Genomic DNA, 25999 nt, shown 5'->3' on the forward strand with positions numbered 1-25999 from the left:
AACAAGAAAGGACAAAGGTGTGAGCACAAAGAGGAAATGCGTTCATGGACATTTCCATGTAGAGCCTTCAAAGGACATCCTTTAAGTCAAATCTAGGCTCCCAGTTGAAGAACGACATACGAATTTGACAGATGGAGGACCAGAACCGAAAGGTGGGTGGAGCTCCTTGTACGTGTATTGGTTAGTGCACGTGAAAGGTATGCTAGAAAAACTCTGAGAGGCATATAACCAACTGCTCTTTTCACAGAGGCCCTGGGCTTCATACACTGTCTGCACACTCACAAGCTGATCTGAGCTGAGCCAGCTCTTCCTTGGTGCTAAATGGGAACACGAGAAGCCTTGTGGGCAACCCGGACACCATTTTGTACTATTTTGTTATCTCTATCTCTTGGCATGCTATTTTATAAACAGCAGTCAGAAGTACAACAGAGAGCCTGGATAAGAAGTAACTTGGTCAATTCTAAGTCACTACGAAGATACTGATGACAATGGTGGGGTGGGATGATGATAACAGCAGCAACAACAAATGTGACAAAGACCACATTAAAAGTTCTTCGACTGAATGCTGGCGTGTTGGGACATCTGTGATGTGCGTGGCTGTAAGCTGGACATTCTGGAGCTACACCATGGCTACCCTTGGAATTGAGCGGATGGACAAAACCGTCACTAGCATCACACCACAGTATCTCCCACAGGGGAGGAGGTAAGATGGCAACAGTGAGGAAGGAAACAAGAATTGTCAAGACAGACAGGGAACAGTATCAGCAAAGGAAACGGTTAAGATGGACTCTACAGAGAAGATGAGTTGACCTAGGAGAGAGGAGGGCACTGCTTGAGTAACAGCACTGAGACAAAAGCGGGGCACATCTATTTTGGGGAGAAACTCTGATGGCTGACGCATGGGTGCATTGAGGGTTGGGGTTGTGCGTGGGAGCTGAGATTGGTGCTTGGGGGGAAAGTGCTTTGGTAGAGCTGGAAAGGGAAGTTAGAGGAATTTCCTGGAAGGAAGTAAATGTGAAGCTAACAACATCTGGCCTCTGTTATTCTCCAGGTAATAAGGAGCCACAGAAGACGTTTGAGCAGGGAGGTGTACAGTATTTGAGAAAGATTCCTCTGGAATCTCTAGGAAAGATTGGGGGAATAATAGAAAACAGAAGGCAAGGTCTGAGGGGGTCACATCAGAGCTAACAAAGGCAGCCACGAGGGCCAATTACAAGAAAGAAAAGGTTCAAGTTTAAAACAAAAACACTAATTCGAAAAGATGTATGAACCCCTATGTTCACTACAGTATTACTAATAATAGTCAATAAATATACGGACGCAACCGAGATGGCTATCAACGTATGAATGGATAAAGAAGAGGTGGTACATGTGTACAATGGAATATGACTCAGCAGTAAAAAAGAATGAAACCTTGCCATCTGCCACGACATGGCTGGACCTAGAGGGTATTGTGCTAAGTGAGCTAAGGCAGACAGAGAAAGACAAATAACATGATTTCACTTATATTTGGAATCTAAAAAAAAAACCACAAATGAATAAACAAAGCAGAAATAGACCCATAAATATAGAGAACAAGCTGATGGTTGCCAAAGAGGAGGTGGGTGGGGGAATGGGAAAAAAAGAGCAAAAAAGTTTCAAGTTTAAAAGAACTTCATGAAGCTCTCATAAAAGGCGAAATGCATTAATGAATTTCCAAGCGGGTTGCAAAGCAAGCCCGGAGTTCTTTCATGGTGAAAGAAGCACAGCCTTCAAGGTACAGAGAGAAAGGGAGGCATGCCATCTCTGAATCTCTCAAGTCAAAGAATCAGGGTGTGGGTTATGTGCAATAAATTCTACAGACTACCACCCCCATGCCACCTTTCTTCTACCCTGTTTCCCCGAAAATAAGACCTCGCCAGACCATCAGCTCTAATGATGCGTCTTTTAGAGCAAAAATTAATATAAGACCCGGTCTTATATTATAGTAAAATAAGACCGGGTCTTATATTAACTTTTGTTCCAAAAGATGCATTAGAGCTGATGGTCCGGTGAGGTCTTATTTTGGGGGAAAAACGGTACCAGTCACTTCATTTCTAAAGACACTTTCGGAAGTCCTACTATGTGCAGTGTTCTGTAAGGTGGGTGGAGGTGGAAACAAGAATGGAGAACGCAGCTGTTGATTCCAAGAATCTTACAGAGACACAGACAGACGGACATAGCTGTGATACCAAGCAGATTTTGATAAAGGGTAGTATGCAAGGTTTAACCAAGGATCCTGGTAAAGCAGGTGAAAAGGTGTGGAATTCAGAGAAGGACAAAGGCACTGCTGGAAGATGGTATTTGTGCTGGACTTTAAAGAAAAAATCCTGTCTGCCAACACCCTGCCATCCATACAGCCATTCTGAGCCCCTCTGCTTCTCCCCCCCACACCCCCCGCAATGCAGCATTATGGTGTCTTTGGGGCACCTCGCACATGCCCACAGCTCCCAACACCACCTTCAGCCGCCTGAGCGGGGCCTGGCTCTGGATACCAGTGCAGCTGGGACTCATCAGAGCCTAGCCCTTGGTGGTGGCCAGTACAAGCAAGAGAAAGACAGAGTCTGGAGGTACCCAAAGGACAAAGGTGGGGCCACTGCAGAACAACCCAGTTCCCCGCTTCCCAGATGGAATGACACTGACACAGCAGCTGAAGAAGACTGCAGGATCTGAGGCAGGAAGGGGCAAAGGAAGCTTCGTGGAGAGTGAACCAGGGACGTGCCACCAGGGACCGCATGGCAGGGTGGGGGGCAGACAGGCAGAATGCCAGGTGACAGGGACAGAGGGCAGCAGAGTGGAAGTGTGCACGGCGACGGGCGGGGAGCAAGGGGCACTTGGGTGACGGAGCATGCCACCGAGACGATGCTGAGTGGAGATCAACCAAGTAGGGAAGTGACAATGACGAAACGTACGTTCTCCTTTCCTCCTAAAAATTCTGCATGCGTAGATGGGAAGGAGGAAAAGAAAGGGCACTGAGGGGGGGTAAGCAAAGCAGAAGGGGCGGTGAGAGTCCCAGGTCAAAGGGCCTAGAACACAAAGATGGCGGGCCTTTCTCAGTGAGGCTGACGATGCTATGGAGTCAGAGGTATGAATCCAGGGCTGTCAGCCATGGTCACCCTTCAAGCCCTCATCTGTATGCCCAGGTGGGTGATTAACCAGGAGACAATTACCTCAACATAGAGAAGGGAAGGGCTGACAGAGTAGACCTGACACCACTCAGAAAGTTGGCGCTCAAATTTCAGTTGAGCACCTGAATGAATGAGTAAATTAGGTCCACAGGGCACTAAATGGCAGACCCGAGTCATTAATTCCTGGTCTGGACTCTTGGGTATAAAACAACTCTTCTATTTTTAATGTACCCCACATCTCTGAAGACGACACTCCTGCAAAATGACAGAAAGGCAGTCAACAGTTTATAACCTGCAACACACTCAGCAGCTCAAAATGACAACATTAATTTAATGAACTTAAACACTCGTGAACTTTTTAACACATTCCAAGTTATTTACACTGCGAAATGCCTGCCTAAACATGGCTTGCCAGAGAGAGACTCAAATAGAGATGACACATATATCTTTCAAATGTTAATTTGCATTTCAAACTTTGAGCTTTGATACAAAGAAGTGGGCTTTTCTGTTTTAGAATTAGGAAATCAAGAGAGATTGACTGACCCTTCCTTCCTTCCTTCCTTCCTTCCTTCCTTCCTTCCTTCCTTCCTCCCTCCCTCCTTTTCCTTCCATCCATCCATCCATCCATCCATCCATCCATCCATCCATCACTAGGCCTTAAGAATGCAGAGATAATCCCTATTTAGAGAGACAAATAGAAGCAAGTACAATGTAGTATGTTAAGTATACTAATCAAATGACAAAGTGCTCGGGGACACAGGCAGTGAATGGTTTGGCGAAGAAAGGAGAAAATCCCAGTATTCATGGAGACGGTGTGTGGCAGTTCCCTAGGGCTGCCATAAACTAGGTGGCTTAAACAAAAGAAATTTATCCTTTCACACCTCTGGAGGCCAGAAGTCCAAGATCACGACATCGGCAGGGTTGGTTCCTTCTGAGGGCCATGAGGGAGACTCTGTCCCAGGCCCCTCTCCTAGTATCTGGTGGCCTCAGGCATTACTTGGCTTGTGGATGGCATTTTCCCTGTGTCTTCAGATCACCTTCCTTCTGTATGTGTCTGTGTGTTCGAATTTCCCTTTTTTATAAGAACACCAGTCATATTGGATTGGGGCCCACCGTAATAGCCTCATCTTAACTTGATGACCGGCAAAGACACTATTTCTAAATAAGGTCACAGAACAATTCAACACATAACATGGTGAAAAGCTAGATCTCAAAGGACAAACACGATCTCACCAACAGGACAGCACAAAAGAGCACTGGCCATGGTCAAGGGAATGGAGGTATGGGACACCATATGACAGGTATGGGAGACCAGGTGACAGGTATGGGAGACCATGTGACAGGTATGGGAGACCAGGTGACAGGTATGGGAGACCAGGTGACAGGTATGGGAGACCATGAGACAGGTATGGGAGACCAGGTGACAGGTATGGGAGACCATGCGACAGGTGGTGAAGCAGTTCAGGACATGGAAAGGGGGTCAGGTCACTACAGGCCTGAGAAACCAGGGATGGATTTTAAGGAAGGAACCATAACAAGAGTACTGTGTTTTGAAAGACTCTTTGGAGCATTTGCAAGCTACTTTTATTTTGTCCTTTGGTTTCTCTTTGTCTCGAAAACTGTCTGGAAAGCCCCATTCAACCTTGAGGGAGGGTTCATGTTTTTCCTTCCTAACAGCCTTTGCCTCCACTCTGGCACAGGATTGATCTGGAATCTAAGTGCCAAGTCATCACGGTAACTTCTCCCACTGCTGTTTAGACTGAACGGCTGGCGGTCACACCCCTTTACAGCCATGGGGTCAGGGACAGATGGAAAAAGACACATCTCTATGCTTCCTCTTGCTGCCATGTGAGCCCTCTATCGGTTTCCTAGAAACAGGCGATGTCCACGTCAGAAGGACCACGTAGGTCCTTCAAAATGTGTACCGTGGAATTCTGAGGGCATCTCAGGGAACACCGTGTGGGGCGAGGTCAAGAGAAAGAGCAGACGAGTGAAGCCAAGCTTCTGGTACTGCTTTATTTACCTTGAGCAGCTCCATTTTATTGTTATTTAGTTTTTTAATACGACCTTTATTGAGCTATAGTCCACATGCCGTAAAATGCACCCTTTTAAATTATACAAATCAGGGGTCTTGAGTGTATTCACAGTTGTGCAACCATCACCACTACCTAATTCCAGAACAATTTCATAACCCCAAAAAGAAACCCTGTACCTATTCACAGTCGTCCCCCATTTCCCCTCCCCCAACCCTTGGAAATAACGCATCTACTTGCTATCTCTAGGGACTGGCCAATTTTGACATTTCGTATGAATGGAATTATACTTCCTACGGCCTTTGTGTCTGGATTCTTTCACTCCATGTTTTCATGGCTCAAGCATGCTATTATACAGCACGTACCAGTACTTCATTCACGTCTGAACAATATTCTGTATCACATTTGGTATATCCACGCATCAATCATACACATTTGGGTAGTTTCCACTTTCCGATTATTATGAAGAAGCCATCAACACTGTGTATAAGTTCTTGCTTGAGCACCTGTTTTCAATTCTCTCGGGCACATGACTGGGGTAGTATTGCTGGGTCATATGCTCATTCTAGGTGTAACTTTTGGAAGAACTACCAAACTGCTTTCCACATACTCTCCAACACTTGTTACTCTCTACCTTTTTGGTCATTGCCATCCTACTGGCTGTGAACCCAGTGTGGCTTTGATTTGCATTCCCCATGACCAACGATGTTGAGCATCTTTTGCTGTGCTTATTGGCTATTTGTCTGTCTGCTTTGGAGAAATGTCTATTTTAGTCCTTTGTCCATTTCTTTTAATTGGGTTATTTGTCTTGCCATTATTGAGCTATACGAGTTCTTTATCTACAAATCCCTTATCAGATATATATGACTGCAAATATTTCCCCCTCCGTTTTAGGTTGTCTTTTCACTTTCTTAATGGGATCCTTTTACACACAAAAGATTTAAATTCTGATGAAGTCCAATTTATCTATTTTTTTCGCTTGTGCTTTTGGTGTCACAGCTAAGAAACCGCTGCCTAATCCGAAGTCACAAAGATTTACTCCTATGTTTCCTTCTAAGAGTCTTACAGCTTTAGCTCTTATGTTTCTTTGAGGTTTACAATTCATTTTCAGTTGATTTTCATGTTTATCCTTTTGAGAAGATGGCAATCCACATAAACTTGGTTTAAGTCTCCCACCACTAAGCCATCTGATTTTACAGATTCTAGAGAAATCTGTCCAGGGCCACACAATAAGTTTCGGGCATGGTTGGACTCAGATTCAGGCTCTCTGCCTCGATGTCCACAGGTGACTGGCTCCCCCTGCCAGCCCCCAAACACTGTAGAGGCCAAACCTACCCAGGTTCACCCAAGTCACCCACATTGTGTAAGTCAGAAGGGACCTCATCTTCACGGGGGCCGTGGCGCCCCATGAAAACACTCAGACAGACGTGCAGCAGCCTGAAATGACCCTGGGTGTTTTGAAAAGACGTGCCCACGTGTGTCATCTGCTTCTTCTTCGACCCAGCATGTTTTCTGATTAATCTTAGGTTTTGCACCCACCCCCAAACTTGCCCCCAGGTATTAGGAGAGTAAAATATCTTTCTCTAAACCTCCCTTCCCCATGTGGATTTTCACTTTCTTATTCAGTCAATTGACCTCATTGAACGCTTACCATGCACGTTGTATCTGGCCCTGGGGAGACAAAACTGAGTAAGATGACATGGCCGGGCCCTAGAGGAGCTGTGACTTCATTGGGGGAGACACACACTGAGTACTGGTGCTTTATCACCTTCCCAACATTTAATTACAACAAACGTAATTGCTAATATTAATTACTGTATGCCAGGTTCTGTTCCTTGTGCTCTACGTATATTATTTAACCCCTTAACGTTATGAGGTAGTGACATCAGTGCCCCACCTTACAGAACATATAAAGCATCAATTCTGCACAAAGCACTCCACCAAAGACACAAAGAAAACTGAAGCAAAACACCATGAGTTGGGGACAGCTTCAAGTACAAGGGGTCTGCGGTTGAGCTTGGACAGTGGAATTTTCCTCAGGGAAACAGCGGAGAGTGGGGCAAAAATAAAGGCATAAAAATATCTGTCTCATTGGACAAAAAGTGAGCAGAGTGACGTGGCTAGATTGGAGGGAGATGGGGCCCCGCACAGGGACAGAGCACGGCCTCTGTCTGAATTCATATTCATGGACCACAGCCTGGCGAGCCAGCAAATTGCATGGGGAAGGGCCACGTACAAACTTGCCTTGTGCTGATAATGTACTATTATTACACTCTGTGCCTTGGAGACAATCTGCAAAAAAAAAGATCCAGGACTAAGGATGTGGAGATGAGGTTGTTTGATTCCTTACAATAAATACTTGTATTTCAGGTAATCGAGTTTGGTTCTTAGCGCTAATGTCATTTTCTGCTAATTTAATGTCCCGGGAATCCCTCTGAGTGAGAAGATTGCTGGTGGAATGCAAATAGAGCTCATTCTCGGAAAAAGAACCATTTCCCCAACCCAGGTGTGCTCCAAGGCTGACAAAAGGCCAATCCCACTGCGTAGAGGGAGTTAAATAGATGCTGGGAGGTGGTCCGGGTCTGAAGGCTGCATGCTGAGCACAAAGAGCAGTGGTTATTTGAGATGCTCCATGGCAGAAGCGAGCTAATCAGGCCCTCGGGTACCAGGCTTGTGGCAAGGCAGCAGGGCTCCGGGCCTTGGCTGACTCCTGCTGGGAGGAGAGGTGGGAGAGACGTGAGGAAGAAGGGACCATGCTCATCCTGTCATCTCTGCTTCCAAAGGGAGCGTGGAAGCACCCTCTGCCATCAGGCTTCTTGGTTTCCCTGGATCAGTGTCCATTTATGCCTGCTGTCCCGGCCTAATTATTTACAGCATCCTCCTTCCTTCTTCATAGCATTCTAGTTTGGACAAGAAATTATATAGTCCCCCTCGGTGGACAGAGTATGAGAGGAGGAGTCAAGAAAGCTAGGGTGGAACTAGGTTCCCTCCCTGCTTGCCTTGCAACCTAACTGCCCCGGCCTCAGTTTCCTCATCTGAAAAATGGAACAACAATACACTTCCGGCAACTTTGTTTGTGAGGATTAAATGAGGCAATGTGTCTCACTGACTGTACTGGCACATAATAGGATCTCGCACAACAAGCTATTATTGGCAGTCGGTTCACAAAGCACAACAGCCTGAGATGCTGAGCTTTGGGAAAAAGCTCCTCTCCATCTGAATCCTCTGAGTGGTCCTCAGCGTCCCCGCCTCTGGCCCCTGGCAACCAGCATCCTCAGCTCCCAGCTAATCACAGAAGCATAGCATGAAAAAGGCACTTGGGTATTAGCGTACTTCTCCGAAGGCTGAACAGGATGTCATAAACTGAAAAGCCTACAGCTTCCAGTGGTGGTACTGCCCTGTTCTCATTTCCTTAGCAGCAGTGAGGACAAGGAAGCTGAGAGTTTCCATCCGAGGTGGCCTTTTTCCCTTCCCTCCATCTCGTGACAGTGGTCTTCAATTATACTGTGTGATGCTTGGACGCAGGGAGGCTAAGGGAGGGAGGCAGAGAAGTGACCCCCTGAAATGCATTTGCAGAAGCAGATTACAGAGCTTCAATGGGGGGAAAAGGGGAGGGGAAGGATGAGCCGAAAAGAAATTCAGCTCCTCCCTGAGCCTGATGAAGATGAATATCTCCTCCCTGACAAGATGAGGCAGCTTAATCGCTGCTATTAATACAGAATCACTGAGGGCTAAAGATGGGGGCGGAGAGGGAGGTGGGGGAAGGGACGGGAACGCCTCACAAATACCCTTGAATGTAGGAAGGCAGGATTCCTGCAGACTCAGAAGTTAATACAGAAACCTGCGAGCTGAGGTGACACATGACACCATGCGGTTTCAGAAGCACTTGGTGCTACTGTCCTACCTGGTTACACATGCCCACTACAAAGACCACAGTTGGTATAGATGGATGATCTCAGTGGATAGGCGGACCATCCAACTCATGATCCCAACCAATGAAAGCTCAGGTGTGGCCTCCAGGACTACTCCCAGTCATCCTTCAACACACAGCCCAAGAGGCACCATCACGAAGCTTCCCTTGACCTCCCCAGGGGGCTGGTTATGTGTCCTTCCTTTGGGACTCCCAACAACAGGCATACAGACTTCTGTCACAGTCATTATTTTGGATTGCAACTGGGAGTCACCTCAAAAGAGACTGCTACTCTTAGGCTTAAATTCTTGCTTCCTACCAGCCTCTAACCTCCCTTACCCATTAAATAGTGTCTCTCTCACCTCATCTCTTGGTTTCCTCCACAGACCCGTTATTCTCAGGGAAGGACCACATGGAGAAAGATCGTTATCACCTAAACCCAACAAGAGAACTTTTCTTGAGGGCAGAGACCATGGTTTAACCTTATTTGAGTCTTTCCCAGACTCTAGACCAGTATCAAACATATGCTGGGTACTTGATAGAAACTTGCTCCAACATTTAACAGGAAAGCAGGAGAGTAGTAACTGGGGCTCCAAAGTCAGCTGGCCACTCAGAGGCAGCCTCAGCATCCGTGAGGAAACGTGCAAACACATCAGGGGTGGTGCAGGTCTTCACTGCACAGGTCTTACCTGCTCAAAGTATTCGATCTTTCTCAAAGGTGGTCATTAAAAGGGGGTGTGGGAGCCCAAGGGGTATCTCCTGCTCCACTCCCTGCTAATCCTCACTCTGGGTGAATTTTCTTCTCTAAGCAGCTCAGGATCCCCAACTCCCCAGATCCCACACCATCTGACATCTGAGGTTCAGGGTTTAGGAACTGTAGAACTGGCAACGGAGAACCCCGGAAAGGCAGGCCTTGCGCAGGGCAGTGTTTGCCCCCATGGGTCACAGAATGAACTGGAACCATTTCATTAAGTAGATGAAAACCTTCCAATATGAAGGGGACTAGTTTGGGGTTCATACAAGACAAATCATCACCCAAATGTGTCTGATGAACACACATAACTGTGAGTGTATAGAATAGCCAGCGCACAGGAAGACAGAAGTACACACGTTTGAAATAAATGCCGTAGCATTACAAGTGCTGAGGCCTCGTTGCCTGGATCTTAATTAGATTACAGTCTTGACAATACTGCAGCTCACCTATACTTTAAAAAAGTTGATATTATCATGTCCTAACATGCCTCCCTAGGCAGGTTAAAAAGGACAAATTTAAAAAGGGGCTGTGAGATAGGACCACCATCTCAGCTACTAAATCACTCCCACAGTGTGCAACACACAGTCGGGGATTTAAAGAGGCACAAAAGCCAGTCTGAGTTTTCCAGGCACTTACAAGCTGATAGGAATCTAAATAGCTACACAAAACCCAGCAACGGAACGATCAAATCTTAGTCACCTGGGGTTAGCTGCAAACATCTCCAGTGGAACGGAGACCTTCTGAAAGTCACCAGTGTGCTGGTGCCAAGTGCAAAAATGCTGAGCCAGCATGTACACCCAAGCCTGCTGGGCTTGGCATCCTCAGAGCAGCGTTATTCTGGTGGAAGCACGGGCACACGCCCCACACACCCGGAACTGCAATTCCTCACCAGGGCCGGGGCAGGGGAAGAGCCCGTGAGAGGGGCTGCCATGGCATAGGGAGGCCCAGGAGGCATAGCGAGAACACCTGGAATTGCAGCTGGAAGGGAGAATAGAGCGCTGAGGGCCTGTGACAATCTTGCAAAAAAGTGAACCTTTCCAAAACCCAGGGCCAGAAGGAGGGCTCGCGTAAAGGGAGAATCTGAGCCTGGATCCGTGACACTCCCCTCCAGATGGGGCCTCTGTTCAGCACGATGAGCTCCTCCTCCTGGGCTGGGAGTCCCAGCATTTAAGCCTCCACAAATGAGAAATGTGCCCATTGCCACCGACCTGCTGTGTTTTGTAGAGCATTTAATCTCCTGGTGCCTCGGTCTCATCTGTGAGATGGGGATAAGGATGGTTCCCCTCTACGTGCCAAGACAAGACAGTACAGCAATTAAACGCATGGGCCCTGGGGCCCCATGGCAGGCTCCTGACTCCCACCTCCCCTCCTTTCAAGCAGAGTGACCGTGGACAAGTAATTTAACCTCTCTGTACCTCCCATCTCCTCACCTGTAAGTGCGGATAATAACAGGATCAACTTCAGGTGGCTGTGAGGATGGAACGAGTTAATCTGCGTGAACCTGAGAACAGTGCATAGCCTACAGTAAGTGTTCAATAAATATTAATTATTATCATTGCAGACGGTGTTGTCGTTCTTTCCCCTCCATTTCCCTTAAAGGAGGCCCACACTTACTGAACAGAGTGCAGGGCTCCTGCCGCATACTAGCTCATTTCACTGTTACATCCGCTCCCTCAAGACTGATGAGGCATTGAGTGTCGGCGAGGTCAAAGAACTGCTCCAAGGCTATGCAGCTGGTGAGCGGCACAATCCGACTCCGAACCCAGGTCTCCTCATACCAGAACCCACGCACTTTCCGCCCTAACACACCTAATGACTCATAAAGCCACCTGTGGCACGCCAGCTTGATTTCAACCACACCTTTCTTTACGCTAAAAATAAATTATAGTGTCTGCTTCACACTGGACATGAAAAAAGCCGTCCCAATTTTTCGTTCCATACGATGTTTTCCTCCTAGCAAAGATTATTGACCCCAGCATCCTAGCTCACCTCACTCTGGGTGTCCCTGGTTCGTGGGTCCCAACACCCAGGTGTGAGCAGATTGGGGGCACTCACTGTCAGATCTTTATTCCACTATCAGTATGTCCCAAATCAGCCATGGGTCACTTGCCCCACATCTGCTCTTCCTCCAGGCTTCTCCACCAGGCACTTTCACGCAGGGTAATACCTGGGAGTCACCTTTGATTCTTTCCTTCTCTCACCTTCACAACCTAAGCATCACCAAGACCTGGAATTTCTACCCCAAACCTCTCCTCAGATGGCCCCTTCTGCTTCATCTCCACCGCCACCATTAGTTCAGGTCAACTCACCTGGTTGACTCCATTAGCCATCTAGCTGGGGGCCAGGCCCAAATTCTTGTCCCTTCAGATCATTATACAGACGCCACATTGACTGTTCAGAAATATAAACCTGGTGTGGTTGGCTTAGTAACATTTCCCAAAGATGTCATTTGTGACTTTGTGACTTGTGTATCTCGATGCCATCCCCACGCCCAGAAAAATAGCATGACCACCTCTGTTCCCCAGGGACAGGCCCAGTGCTCAGCACAGAGGAAGAATTACATACATGCTACTGATGATAATGGAAGGAAAGAGGAAAACAGGGCAGGGAGGCAAGCAAGGGGCAGTGGATGGGCTCTGGGCCAGACAGGCTGAGTCTGCACGGACTGGCTCTGTGACCCAGGCTAAGTGTCTCAACATCCTACACTTGATCCATAAAAGGGGGGTGATGGGAGGACCTACCCGGTGTGCAAAGTAAATGCCAGTGCTAAGAACAGTACATACAGCAAACGTTGGCCAGTGTGAATGTTCACCATCCTCCAGTGAGAACGGATGGCAGGAATTGCCTCAAAGCCCGCAAGGGCCCAGCTTCCTTCACCTGGGTACTGAACAAGGGAAGAGGCAGAGGCGACATGCCATTCAAGGGTCTCTGCTGACTACCTGTCGTGGGAGCATCTGTAAAGCAATGCAGAGATTATGTGGGGCAGAGGGGCAGACCAAAGGGAAAAGCAGACTCCTCTCTGTTCACCAGAGAGACATCTGAGCGGGACTCTATTAAGTGAGACTGGTGAGAGCAAAACATAAAAATTTCGTAAATACTCACACTCAGAGATCCTTACTTATCCGCCCCTTCATGCCACTCACCTCGGAGTGTTTATCCAAAACATAAAATTAAGCTGTGGGTGAGATGCTTTTCTCTCTCCAGACCTGTCTCACCCATTGCCGCCTCAGCACAGGTTCCCGCACGCACCCTGCCAATCTGGGCAGGGAGGTGTGCCTGTGTTCACTTTGTGACTACTGCTTTAGGAAGTTCAGGAAGCCCGGCTGCCCCAAATCTCTCTGGAGCGAGCCAGGCACTGCATTCTGGGAAGCATAAATCACAGGTACGGCTTCTGGGAAGGGGAAGGCAGAGGGCCCACTTATCTGTACTTCTCAGAACAGGGTGACCCTTATCTGTGCCCGAAGGCTGGATCCAACCAACCATCAACAACAGCGCAGAGGCAACTGGCACAGGAGCCCAAGAGGCAAGCAAGGAAAATGTCTGGTTTGAAAAGTAAGAAAGGTTAACATAACTGAGCCCACTTAGCCTGGAGAAGTTTTTTTTTTTTTTTTTAAAGATTTTATTGGGGAAGGGGAACAGGACTTTATTGGGGAACAGTGTATACTTCCAGGACTTTTTTCCAAGTCAAGTTGTTGTCCTTTCAGTCTTAGTTGTGGAGGGCACAGCTCAGCTCCAGGTCCAGTTGCCATTGTTAGTTGCAGGGGGCGCTGCCCACCATCCCTTGCGGGAGTCAAAGAATCGAACTGGCAACCCTGTGGTTGAGAGCCCACTGGCCCATGTGGGAATCGAACTGGCAGCCTTCGGAGTTAGGAGCATGGAGCTCTAACCGCCTGAGCCACTGGGCCAGCCCCAGCCTGGAAAAGTTTTGATCTAGTACATTGTCCAAGACATATGGGAAGGGTCATTCACCCATGAAAATGATCAACTTTTCCCAGTTTCCACGGAGAGTAAAGCAGGAGGAAGGGGCCTTACATAGAAAAGAGAAAGCTCTAGAATCATGTCGATTTCAGAGGTAAAGATCATAGGAACACGACTGCCTGGGTTAAATCTTAGCTCTACCACTTATTAGGTCTGGACCCTGGAGCAAATTATTGAACTTTCTGGTGGTTTGATTTCGTCGTCTGCGTAATGGGAATGTGAGTACATACTTATACAACAGTTCTGAGCAACAAATGAGTTAATACAAGTTAAGGATTTAAATGCTCCACAGAGTAGCTAATGAAGAATACGAAAACACTCATTTGAAAAGATATACGCACCCCTTTGTTCAATGCAGTGTTATTTACAATGGCAAGACATGGAAACTTAAGTGTCCACTGTTAGGTGAATGGGTAAAGAAGATGTGGTACATATATACAATGGAACATTACTCAGCCATAAAAAAGAAATGAAATCTTGCCACGTGCAACTGCATAGATGGACCTAGAGGGCATTATGCTCAGAGAAATAAGTCAGACAGAGAAAGACAAATGCCATATGATCTCCCTTATATGTGGAATCTAAAATAGCAAAACCAGAAGCAGACTTGCAGATACAGAGAACTGAGGATTGTCAGAGGGGAGGTGGGTAGGAAGGTGAGTGAAAAAGGTGAAGGGGAATAAAAGGTACCAGCGTCCCAGGATAGAATACATGCGCCATGGGGACATAACATACAGCACAGGGGACATAATCAATACCAGTGTAGTGACTGCAGTGACAGATGGGTACTGCACTTATCGTGGTGAACACACCATACGATATATAAATGTTGAATCACTATGTTGTACAGCTAAAACTAATAGAATACTGTAGCCCATTATAGTTGAATAAAAACTTCTTTTGAAAAAGACTACTGATTTCATGATGACAGCAGAAGGGCCAGCGTGTAGAAATCACAGTGAATACTGGCCGCCACAGTGCATCCGGCACGTTGCTAAGCAACGCGCGCCATTTGCTTAGCCTACGCGACTCGGAGAAGGAGGGAAGTTGTGTCAATGAGGTGCGATGTGACACAAGAAGCGATTTTCAGGAGCACAGACAACACGGTCGGTGGCTGAGGATAATGCCTCCCTCGGTGACGTGCTGTGAGGACTCACATGTCCAAGGATCTGAAGTCCAAAACCAGGCTGCTGTGTAGGACACACAGCAGTGTCCTCAATCGGCACTGTCCCCACCAACCTGATCACTGACGAGTCCAAGACCTGGGGCCCATTACGACCCTCACTGTATCCGGGTCAAACACCCCACATTTGCCAGAACAGAAAGGATCGCCTGAGGCACTTGTTAAAAATACAGACGCCTGCCGCACCTTCCCCACAGAATCCCATTTAGCAGATCTGGGCCCGGCCCTGGGAATTTTGTTTCCTAAGGGCCCCAGGTGATTCTTAAACAGAGATCTAGGTGACCTCCTTACTGGCAGGAGAAGGAAACACTCGCTCAGGTTCTTCTTATGTTAGCGGCAGAGGCAAGACCAGACTGCAAGGAAAAGGCTTCCCAAGGACGAAGAAGTCAGAACCCAGGGTTCCACATTCACATCCCAGTCCTGTGGAGTGAGCCCCTGCCTGCCTTTCCTGACTGCATCCACCACGCCCGCTTCTCCCGCGTCTCTCTCCAGCCAGGGTTTCTCCTTGCTGTTCCAGGAAAGCACCAGGCACTCTCCCTTCCTGCCATTCCCTCTGCCCGAAATGCTTTTCCTCCTCACCCCACCTGTCTCAGAGAGGAGCCTGTCTAGACCACCCTGTTAAGAGAGCACTTTCCCTCCGCACTTCTCATCAAGCCTCTCCCCCACCACTTGCACTGTCATCTCACACTGCTTTATTTCTCTTGGTACCATTTATGTCCACCGTAGTATGAATTTGTTAGTTCTCTCTTTCTCTCTTTCCCCCTTTCCCTCCCTCCACCAGGAAGTGAACTCCACAAGAGGGGACATGCAAATGGACACCTTCCCTCCCTTCATGGGGTTGTGGGAGGATTATTTAAATATGTACGAGAAAGTTCATGATCAATACCATGCTACCGTATCGAAACCACTACCAACTGGTGCAACGGACAGGCTTCATGTTCCGGCTGTCACTACAAAGGTTCTGAACACTGGCTGTGCTCAGTAGTGAGAATTCACGGATTGGTAGGACACGGGGCATGGAGTGCCCTCTGCTGGAGCAAAAATGACAAATATGCATTATCTAAAGGTCCTATCTACCGTGTTTCCCCGAACATAAGACCTAGCGGGACCATCAGCTCTCATGCGTCTTTTGGAGCAAAAATTAATATAAGACCCGGTATTTATATTGTATGTTATGTTATGTATGTTAATGTTATAAAAGACCCGGTCTTGTAATAAAATAAGACTGGGTCTTACGTTAATTTTTGCTCCAAAAGACGCGTTAGAGCTGATGGTCCCACTAGGTCTTATTTTCAGGGAAACATGGTAAAAAGGAAACTTGCACCCTCAGGGTTCTTCCTAACACACTCACATTGACTCCTTGAAGGAGTTTTTGATTCAGAGAGCATAGTAAATGCAGCCGAACACAAAATGACTCTGTGAACCTCCTCTATGCTAGGCACGATGGACTCCTTTTCATCTGCACAAAAACCCTGTCCAATGAGGGACAGCACCACCAATTCTGGAGCAATGTGGGCTCAGAGAGGTTAAGTTTCTCAGCTAAGGACACACAGCATGTAAGGGGAGGTTGGGGAATAAGAATCAGATGTGCTAACTCAGCCATTGTCCCATCAGACAAATCTGTTAGAGAAGTGATTCAACTTTGGGTCAGAGGATGGTCCTTTCCTTTTCGTTACTCTTAAGCTCTTACAACAGGTCATTTAAGTGAAATGATTTAATTTTCTCCAAACATAGCCACTGGGTCCACAATTAGCTGCAGGTACACTTATGACCATAGCTACAGTGTATTTCAGTCTCCTCCTCCCCACCCCTGCCCCCAACTTTCTAACACCTAAAGGGTGTGTTGCAAATGTCTGGAAATAGGACGGACAGAAATGAACAAATGTGACATGCATCTTTATGAAGTCAACAACAAGCAGTGAACCAGGCGTTGGTACAGACATTCTGGGTTGGGTTCCAACTACACCCCTGGCTGAGGCTGTGAGATTAGTCCTGCCAGTTCTCTAGGCCTCAGTTTCCACACGGGGCCTTCTTTAAACCAGGTGAGTGATGTTTTGCATCCCTCCCAGGATGACCTTAAAACACCCTAGGAAAATATGGGAAGTAGACTAACATTTATTGAATGACTACCATTCTACGACAAGTACTTTATAACAAGTGTATGAGCTACATATGATAGTCCCCTTTTCATGGATAAGAAACTGACCTGCAGGGATGTTAAGTAACTTGTCTATTGTCACTGTGACTTAAATATTGTCACCCGCCATTCAGGGACACGTTCACCCCACCATCAGCCCCTGTCCTAGATCAAGTCCTTGTGTAGTTTTCAAAGGTTTTATCTGCTGAAGCTTAAGCCTGCCTAGATGGTGCCTAACGTCCATTCCTGCTCTTAATTGCATGAGTCTCTGGCACAAACAAAACGCAAATTGCATTAAAAGGCTAATCAAATTTTCTGCTTATGTTGGCTTATAATAATCCTGCTAGCCACAGAACATGATTTGCATTCTCGTCCAAGATGGCCCCTTTTCCCTCGTCTGGGGATTTGTCTTGTCCTTATCTAAAATCTGAGCAAGTTGACTTTGAAATGTCATCTACCAGTTGTTTCAATATGAGGTGTGATGAAAAAATACGATGAATGCTGCTGCCAATTGCCATCCAGCAGAAAGGCAGGGATCTTCAACATGAGAAGCAGCGTGTCGAACCTTAGAAACAGTGTGTGACAAGTTTCAACGTGTTCGGTGCAGTCAGTTGGGTGTGAGCTACGGTTGAGAGTAGGTGTGTTTTAAAGTGTGCCGTAAATCATCCTCCATCATGAGAACGCTCTGTGTCATACATCGCTTCTGGCATACGGCAATTTCAATGTGTCCTCATCCACCTTACTTACTGGATCTGGCACCATGTGACTTCTGGCTCTTCCCCAAAGTCAAAATGATTCAGGACATCGAGGCAGCCATGACAGTGTAACTAAAGACACTCATGAAAGAGGACTTCAAGAACTGCTTCAGAAAGTGGTAAGATCGATGGGATAAGTATGTTTGAAGCAAGTGGTAAGATCGATGGGATAAGTATGTTTGAAGCAAGGAAATTTTTTTTGAGGGGTATTAATGGTAATGTGTCTTTTACTGTAATACATTTTATTTAATTTAGACATTCACCGTATTTTTTGATCATACCATGCATATGCAAGTTGTAGGGAGACGTCGTCGGTATGCAGGGTCTCTTCAGGCGAGGCCTTGATATGAATGCTGACTCCCTTACTTACTGGCTGGGTGACTTTGGAGAAAGAGCCCAACGTCCCTGAGCCTCAGTTTCCTCATCTATGAAATGGGACAAGTGTGACGTTGTTTGGAGGAATAAATGAGCTCTTTTTGGTAAAATCCCCAGCCTAACACATGGCAGAGAGTAAGCCAATCAAAGTCTAACTGAGCCAGACAAGATCAACAAGCAACTAAGCAAATGCCAGAAGTTCCTTTTTCTCAGTTCAGCTCTGCGTAAAACAACAGTGCATGGAATGACACAGGGACCAACAATGAAGGATGGGACTGTGACAAACTAGAGCAAGTGGCCATGCACTCTGAAAAGGGACAGCTACTACTCAGCTCCAGCTAATGACTGCTATGACGATGTGAGGGTCTGGTTTGCTAAAACGTTCCATTTTCCTAAGGAAAGCCAGAAATCCTGATTTTTATGCACAATCTCCCAATTTTTAACTAATAATAATAATTTCAAAAATGGTAAAAGCAGTGGGCAGGCCACGCCCAATACAACTGCAGGCCCGAGGCAGCCAAATTCTGTTTGACAAGCTATAAACAGAACCTATTGCTAAACAGAACACAGCCTTTCTGTGTTTTCATATCATCTACAGTACAATACCAAAAGTCTTCTTTCTTTTCCAGGCACACAGAATTTATGAAGGTGCATGTTTGTTGACTAATGTAGATGGGAACATTTATTGAATGTGGCTTGGTCTCCATATCTAGAAATAATATTGTTTTAATATTCATTGGAGCTGTGCCATTGCTAGAGTTCTGGTACGAATGTAGGCATAACTTGTTCTATTGTGCTTCCCAGATAGTGCTTTTTTTTTTGCACATTGAAGGCAAGACCCTCCACCAGCAACATGAGTATTGTGACACTTTACTGGTATACTGGGGTACAGGGGTCTGAACTCAAATCTGCAATATCTCTGAAGTATGCCTATACTGGTCATGTTTCAAATTGATGGAAACAATCTTTCAGAGTTAGGGTTCTATGAGCTAATTTCAGATCTTGACGTCTATGCTGTGATCAGACCCTTGCAAGGGGAATATGTGTCCAAATGGTGAAATGTATCAGGAAGGAAAAAAGGAAATGTGGTTAAACAGAAATGTTCAACATCTATCCCAAATGAAAAGTTTCATGCTTAAAAATCATTTGAATTTCAAAGTTAAACAGTGACATAGATTCAAAAATCCCAAAGGTTGATAAAACTCCTCTCGTCTGAAAAGAATGCAAAAAATGTCTTCAAATTCAGGTGCTTACTTAACTACCAAGATTCGCATAGATTTAAAAAAACAACAACATGCAGAACAATGAAATCATAAGTGATAAAACGTGGTCTTCGACAAACAGTTCTGGGAATGGGGGCATCTCATCACTTTCCCAGATGGTGGACTCCAATACCTGGTAAATCTAATGTTAGAACAAGCGTTCTTTCTCACCTTGAGAACAGGCCCACTTTCCCATCACTTTTATGCCTTGATCCTGGATCCACAGCCAGGAACAAATCACAGGAAGTCCATTCTCTCATCCTATCATATTTCCCATTAATTGGAGAAGATTCTGGCCATCTCCAACTCACTCGCATCAGATGCTTTGAATCATAACCTTGCAGAACGTCAGTGCCCCCTTCATTTTTACGTCATTTCACGTAGGAGGTGAACTTCTAGAAAGAGGGGTGGTTGCACCCCACATCACCCAGCTACTCTGGCTAATTTTAGGGCCTGAGACGCCTGACCCCACCGGTCCTCCCTTAACATACGTGCAGCGGCAGGTAATCTAAGTCCAAAGACTTATGCTGAGAGCGTCCGTATCTCAGTGAGAATTCTAGGCTCTGCTCTCAGGAGATCCACTGAAATTAAACAGGGTTGAAAAATAAATAGACCCACATAAAGTATGAATAGCATTTCCAAGAAAGCAGACAGCAACTCTGTACCTTATTTATGGCTCCACCGGCGTTGACACAGAAAACTCAAGGGTGTCAATAAATGGATTGCAAAGTTGTGTTTAACTACAGAGAAGAATGTCTCCACAGGCCTTTCTGGAAGTGCCCTGACATCTGCAGCAACTGGCAGGAACTCCATGCTCCACGGTGGCCTTTGTCTCCTGATAAATACTCCGCCTTTTCTAGAGTCCCAGAATCTCTGGGTCAGGAGGTGAGTAGGTCTTCCTGTGCAACTGCCCCAATGCTCCCCTCCCTCCCCTCACACTGCACTTCTGTTTGCATATCTCTCGTGTCTAGTATTTCACTACCTCCCAGAGCAGCTGCTTCCAGCCCTGGACAGACTGATCCTCATTATGAGAAGCTTGACCTCTGGCTCCCTGGCACGTCCCCCCATAGCTTCAAGAGCCATCAGAGTAAGCCTAACCTCTCTGTCAGGTGACCGCCCTTTGACTGTTCACTGAAGCTGATCAGGTACGCCTGCAGCCTCTGCTCCTCCAATGTAAACAGCCCCGATTCTTTCCACGATTTCTAATGGAACAAGGTTTGAATTGGCCTTGGCATTTGTCTAGATGCTTCTAAGGGTGCTGACTTGTCCAGATTGTTCTGAAAGTGTGGCGTCTAGGAAAAACACGCAGTGGGCCACCTGTGGACTAAATGATACCCAGTAAAAGAAATCTGTCACCTTTATCATTCTGGCTCGAATACTTCTGTTAATACACCCACATCCCCCTGCCCCTATTGAATGCAGTGTGAGTGGGTCCCAAGGCTAGGATTTAGTGTTAAGCATCACATTGATAGATAAGTACCTACCCAGAGTCTGTGCATGCTGCTAGAGAGTATTTTCTCAATCCTCCGTTTCCTAGAATCTATCTGCCAGTCTCATGAAATCATTCAGGCAAAGATCACAGTCTCTCCATCAGCCAGGTCTGGGCCAGAGAGCATGATGCTGGAAAGCAGCCTTCAAATTGACATCAACCCATCACTAAGCACAGCCAGTTATGAATTCTCCACAGCCCATATCAACTTCTAGTCTCGCCTCTGGGAAACCATATCATTTAACTTTGGGGGGGCCACACCACCCCCAAACTTACTCCATGTGTTTCAGGGAACTCCTCTCTACCCTATGACCAAAAACAGGCACAAGGCTCAGGCCGGCCCTCACCAGCCTCCCCCAATCACAGGGACTGGTCTCCGGACCAGGAGTGACCAGAGGGAATCCAATCAGAGGCCATCCTGGGGACCTAGGAGAGGATAAACTCTTTCAACAGGCACTGGTGAGGATAGGTTAAAAGCTAAGGCTCCTCGTGTATAGAAAAAGCTACCCTGAAAGAGACCACAGCAGAGAAAAGTAGAGCAAAGGGATGGGGAGAAACTGAATTATAAAAACATCATCTGTGCCCCTGGATCCAAGCCTACCTGAAGCCTGTCCCACCTGTGAACTTACTAGTTTCATTAGCCCTCAAATCCCCTTCTTGCCCAAATCACTTGGGGATGGGTTTCCATCAATAAGCACAAGTCAAAATTCTACAACCTCCATCACCGGCACCCAGAAAGGTCACGAGACACCTTTTCAACCTCCTTGCCCAAGTCTGCTACCTCCCTGAAGTCTCAACCTACAACATGGTACTGTGCTTAAAACCCCAGCCCTCGAGTCCAGTAATTCAGGCCCCATCTTGACTGGCTTTGGGGCTGTGGGCAGATCACTGAAGCTTATCTGCTTCCCCTCCTCGCTGCACCTACTACATATTGTGGAGAAACAGTTAACGTGTATAAAGTCCTTATGACAATGCCTGGCAGGTAGAAATGCTCAAAATACTAGTAGTTTATATTGTCATCAACGTCATTACTGTTGTTGGTATTATTATTACTACCAATTATTATTATTATTATTATTATTATTACTACCAATTATTATTATTATTATTATTATTATTATTATTATTATTACTACTACTACTACCAGCCGCGTTATACTATCAAAGTCAATGTTTTAATGTGTTAGACCTGGATTAGCATGGGGTGCCCTTGGCTTTCTTTCATAAGGGCTCTTCCATCACCCATAGGAGAAGGCTTCTCTATATCTCTTCTAGGATCAACACCAACTCACCTTTCTCCCACCATCCCTTTGCCAAACACAAACCATCCACAGCACCGTGGCATAATGTACTCTGTCTAGCTGTGCAGATGAAAGCTCCACTACTCCAGGGATGCACCGGGCAGGAGAGTAACAGGGGTGTGGCACTTGGCCTTTCCCTGCCATGCAGGCACATAGTTCCATCTCGTTTATATTCAATCCAGCTCACTCGAGGCCAATCTCAGAAAGTGAAGTGGAACTCCTAATTAAAAGGTAGCCTTGAGCTGTCAATAAAATTATGCATAAAGAAAATGTTTAAAAACACAGTAGTGACTTCTTTGAGATGGCTTTTCATTTGAGTTCATTTTTCTTAACTCAAGTGTGGGGGTAAATAAAAAATAAAAATAAAAAAGTGTGCTTGTCAACACTGCCATTCCTTCCGGCCCCAAAGCTCAGAAAACCACCTTTGACACGCAACACATTACAACTGTATTTACAGCTGCTGGCTGGAAAAATGTGAGTCTTGTCTTGTCTACTGATTTCTGGAGAGCAGCATGGATTAGTGTTTGTTTTGATTTGTTTGCAGAGGGCACCTCCTCTGTTGCCTTCCTGTGCTTGGCCCATCAGGACAACCGCTCGAGCATCTGTCAGAGCCAGCCCATCCCCCACAGCACTGGGCTTGCCTCGTCACACCACACGCCACCATGTGCAGCAATCATGCGTTCACCTGTCTGTCTCCTCCGCTGTACTGTGAAGGTCGAGACCCAGCACCTCCGTATGCCCAATTTGCGGGCGTATGGGCACCTGGTTTACCATCGATGTTAAGTAACAGCCACCACAAAAATAACAACAAAATGTTGAATGTGTGTGAATAAATGAATGAATAGATGGAAGAATGAATGAAACGTCGGGCTCCATGAAGAAGAGCTAAGTAATCCCTCAGGAGCCCAACCTTTTCCCCATTATCAACACAGTGCTTGGTTTGCAAAGCTGGTATTTAACATTTGTGTAACCTCCACCATGCCGCAGCGTCCACGGGCACCTGATTTTGCTTTCACGTTTATCTTTTTTCTTCTTACATTACTGACTCCCTCCAGCTCCTGTGTAAGCGTAAGCATGTCTTTTCCTGTGACTGGGCACCACTATGCCATTGCTTTACACAGCGACAAGCTGGGGTTAGATGCCTTGGAGTTCTCCCTGGGACATTGGGAAGCTGGTGTTCTTCCTTCCCTCCTTCCCTCTCCCATTGGGAAAGTGTCCTCCTTACCTTCATAGCTCCCGGCAAATAAGTAAAGCCAGGTGACGGCTGGGATGCAGAGAAGAGTCAACGAGACAGCCAGGAATTTCCGTCTCCCTCTACAGATTCCCAGCATCCTCTCAGAAGTGGCAATCTCTAATCCCAGCGCCGTTTCTCTGCCCGGAGCATGGAGTCCTCGGCTACCCTCATAATACTTTCTGTAAAGGAAGAGCAGAGGGGAAGGCTGAGTTTTGGCGTTGTAAATGGATGCAAATTGCAGACGAGAAATATCCTGTAGATCCTGAATGAAGTTTGGCTCATCAATGATTTTTCTGCTAACCTTTTTTATCCCCAGAGAGGATGCTGCAATTTTGCAGTCCATCAGAACTGAGATAGTTCTTTAAAGAATAAATAAAGGATGGTAAAAACTATAAGGTGTCTCTCTCTCTCTCTCTCTCTCTCTCTCTCTCTCTCTCTCTCAAATGTACACACACACACAGACACACACACACACAAATATGCACGCACACATTTTACAGTTTTGTTTAGTTTTAAAGCTTGAACTAACATACTTATTACAGGAGCATTTAGTTAGCACACTCTATGTATCAAGCACGAAGCAGGTGATGTGCTTTGAAAGCCTAGAACAAGAGTTGGCTTCAGAGAGCACAGTCTAACAAGAGACGCCAACATGAAACATTCCCAGGAACTCTGAGAATGTGAGGGCTGAGACTTGGAGGAACCTCTGTGGAAAGACAATGAAGCTGCTGATGGATCCACGGGCTGTCGAGATGGCAGAACAGTCCCCGTGTTCCAGGCATGCGGGCTAACTGGCAACACACTCAAAGGAAAGGAGGCTGGATAGGCCACCACATCATCTGCAGGAGACTACATCTCAATCACAGCTGAACACCTAAAAACACTCAACAGGGACTGCCTTAATCGCTTTCACATTTAAAATGGAAGATTCCAGAAAAGCATGGAAACACCTAAAATGGGCAAAGAATGGGGAGGAGCATAAAGATGACCTATAAGTCGCCTGCAGAGGGCAATCTTTACACCACGCAGAAGACTGGCTGAGACGTGCTAAGAGAAGAGGGAGATGGTCAACCAGGAGTGGGTGTATATGAAACAGCTAGTTTGCGTGTCCCGTTGGATATTCCCACAATGGGTCCTGCCCTTTGCTGTCACCCTTAAACCACGGATGACAATGGTCTGGTTGAACTGTCTCCCTTCCCCATCAGCCTTGGTGTTTCCAGAAGACAGGCGTTTGGAGGGATTCACGTGACGTTCCCTCAGACTTAGCACACTGCCTGTCATCTGCAGGTGCCTGATAACGGTCTTCTGAACAAATAAATGGAATCAGATTCTAACCAAAGGCAACCTTTTCAAGCTTCAGGAGTTTGTGTTCAGTCAGTTGCCAGCAATAAACACCTAATGGAGACAATCTCAACTGTCAATGCCAGGCTTTCTTCTGCAACCACTCTTGACACTTTTCTAAATGGCCCTCTTTTGAAACAGATGCCAGACCACAGGGCTGGAGGGTGTGCACAAGAAAGTAAAGCCAAAAAAAAAAAAAAAAAGAAAAGAAAAAAAAAAGAAAAGCAAAATCCCTTTAAACGAAGACTGCTGATTTGAGAAAAGTCCCCCTCTAGGGAAGTTTTTCATTCTGAAGGACAGGAAAGAAACCCTACAAACAGACTCTGCTAGTCACTAAGAATGAGAATCATGGAGACGCTTAGAAAGAGAGAAGGTTGGGGGAAGAAGGCTGTGCAGCCAGACAGATCTAGATTCAAATCCACATGCCACACTTGACTAGCTGTGACCTTGGCAAGTCCCCATCTCTGGGTAAGTTTCATTTTGTTCATTTACGCAGTGAAGCCACACCCTCTGGGAGGATGGTTTAGAGGCTTAAAGGAGAGAATCTTTGGCTAAGGGACTAGCAATGACTGATTAGGCACATGGCAGGGTGAGCCCCCTTTTCCTTTTTCTGCTTATGTTTTTCTCTCTCCCCACCGCCACTCTCCAACCCCACCGTTGAGCAGAAAACAGATCTCAACAAACAGGTATTGACTGACTTCCAAATGGGGGATTTAAACCTGAAGGAGCGACCTACTCAATTCTCCTTCGGGATGTAGATTCAAGTCACTTTTTTTTTTTTTACAGTTGATTTATAATAATAGTCAAGACAACAAGCAGTAAGTAACACTATGTATGAAGCACCTTTCTATGTGTTTTGCTTGTTTAATTCTCAAAATAACCTATTTTTCATCCCCATTTTATGGATGAGAAAACTAAGGCCTAGAAAGATTAATTAATGGGCCATGGGCTACACACACCTATGGCAGAGGCACCTTAGGCTCTGCTTTCCCTAAGTAATTGATTCTAATAACTATCCAAGGAGCCTTTGCCTTTTGATCTAACTTCAATCCTTCATATGGAAGTTTATGACTATTTTCATTCCCAGGGTCAAATATATTA

General features: G+C 46.3%; 1 protein-coding gene across 5 annotated transcripts in view; it reads right to left on the minus strand.

The window, feature by feature from the left end:
• LARGE1 (LARGE xylosyl- and glucuronyltransferase 1) overlaps positions 1–25999 on the minus strand; it is a 486966-nt gene that overhangs the window by 330783 nt on the left and 130184 nt on the right. For 4 of the 5 annotated variants that reach the window (XM_019728420.2, XM_019728419.2, XM_019728417.2 and 1 more), the window contains exon 2: positions 23549–23736. The exons of the other annotated variant lie outside the window; for it this stretch is intronic. In XM_019728420.2, coding sequence (XP_019583979.1) covers positions 23549–23654 — 106 coding nt within the window. In that variant the 5' untranslated portion in view covers positions 23655–23736. The remainder of the gene's footprint in view (positions 1–23548; positions 23737–25999) is intronic. 5 annotated transcript variants of the gene reach the window in all.

The sequence above is a fragment of the Rhinolophus sinicus genome, linkage group LG02, assembly GCF_036562045.2.
Source record: "Rhinolophus sinicus isolate RSC01 linkage group LG02, ASM3656204v1, whole genome shotgun sequence".
NCBI classification, from domain to species: domain Eukaryota; kingdom Metazoa; phylum Chordata; class Mammalia; order Chiroptera; family Rhinolophidae; genus Rhinolophus; species Rhinolophus sinicus.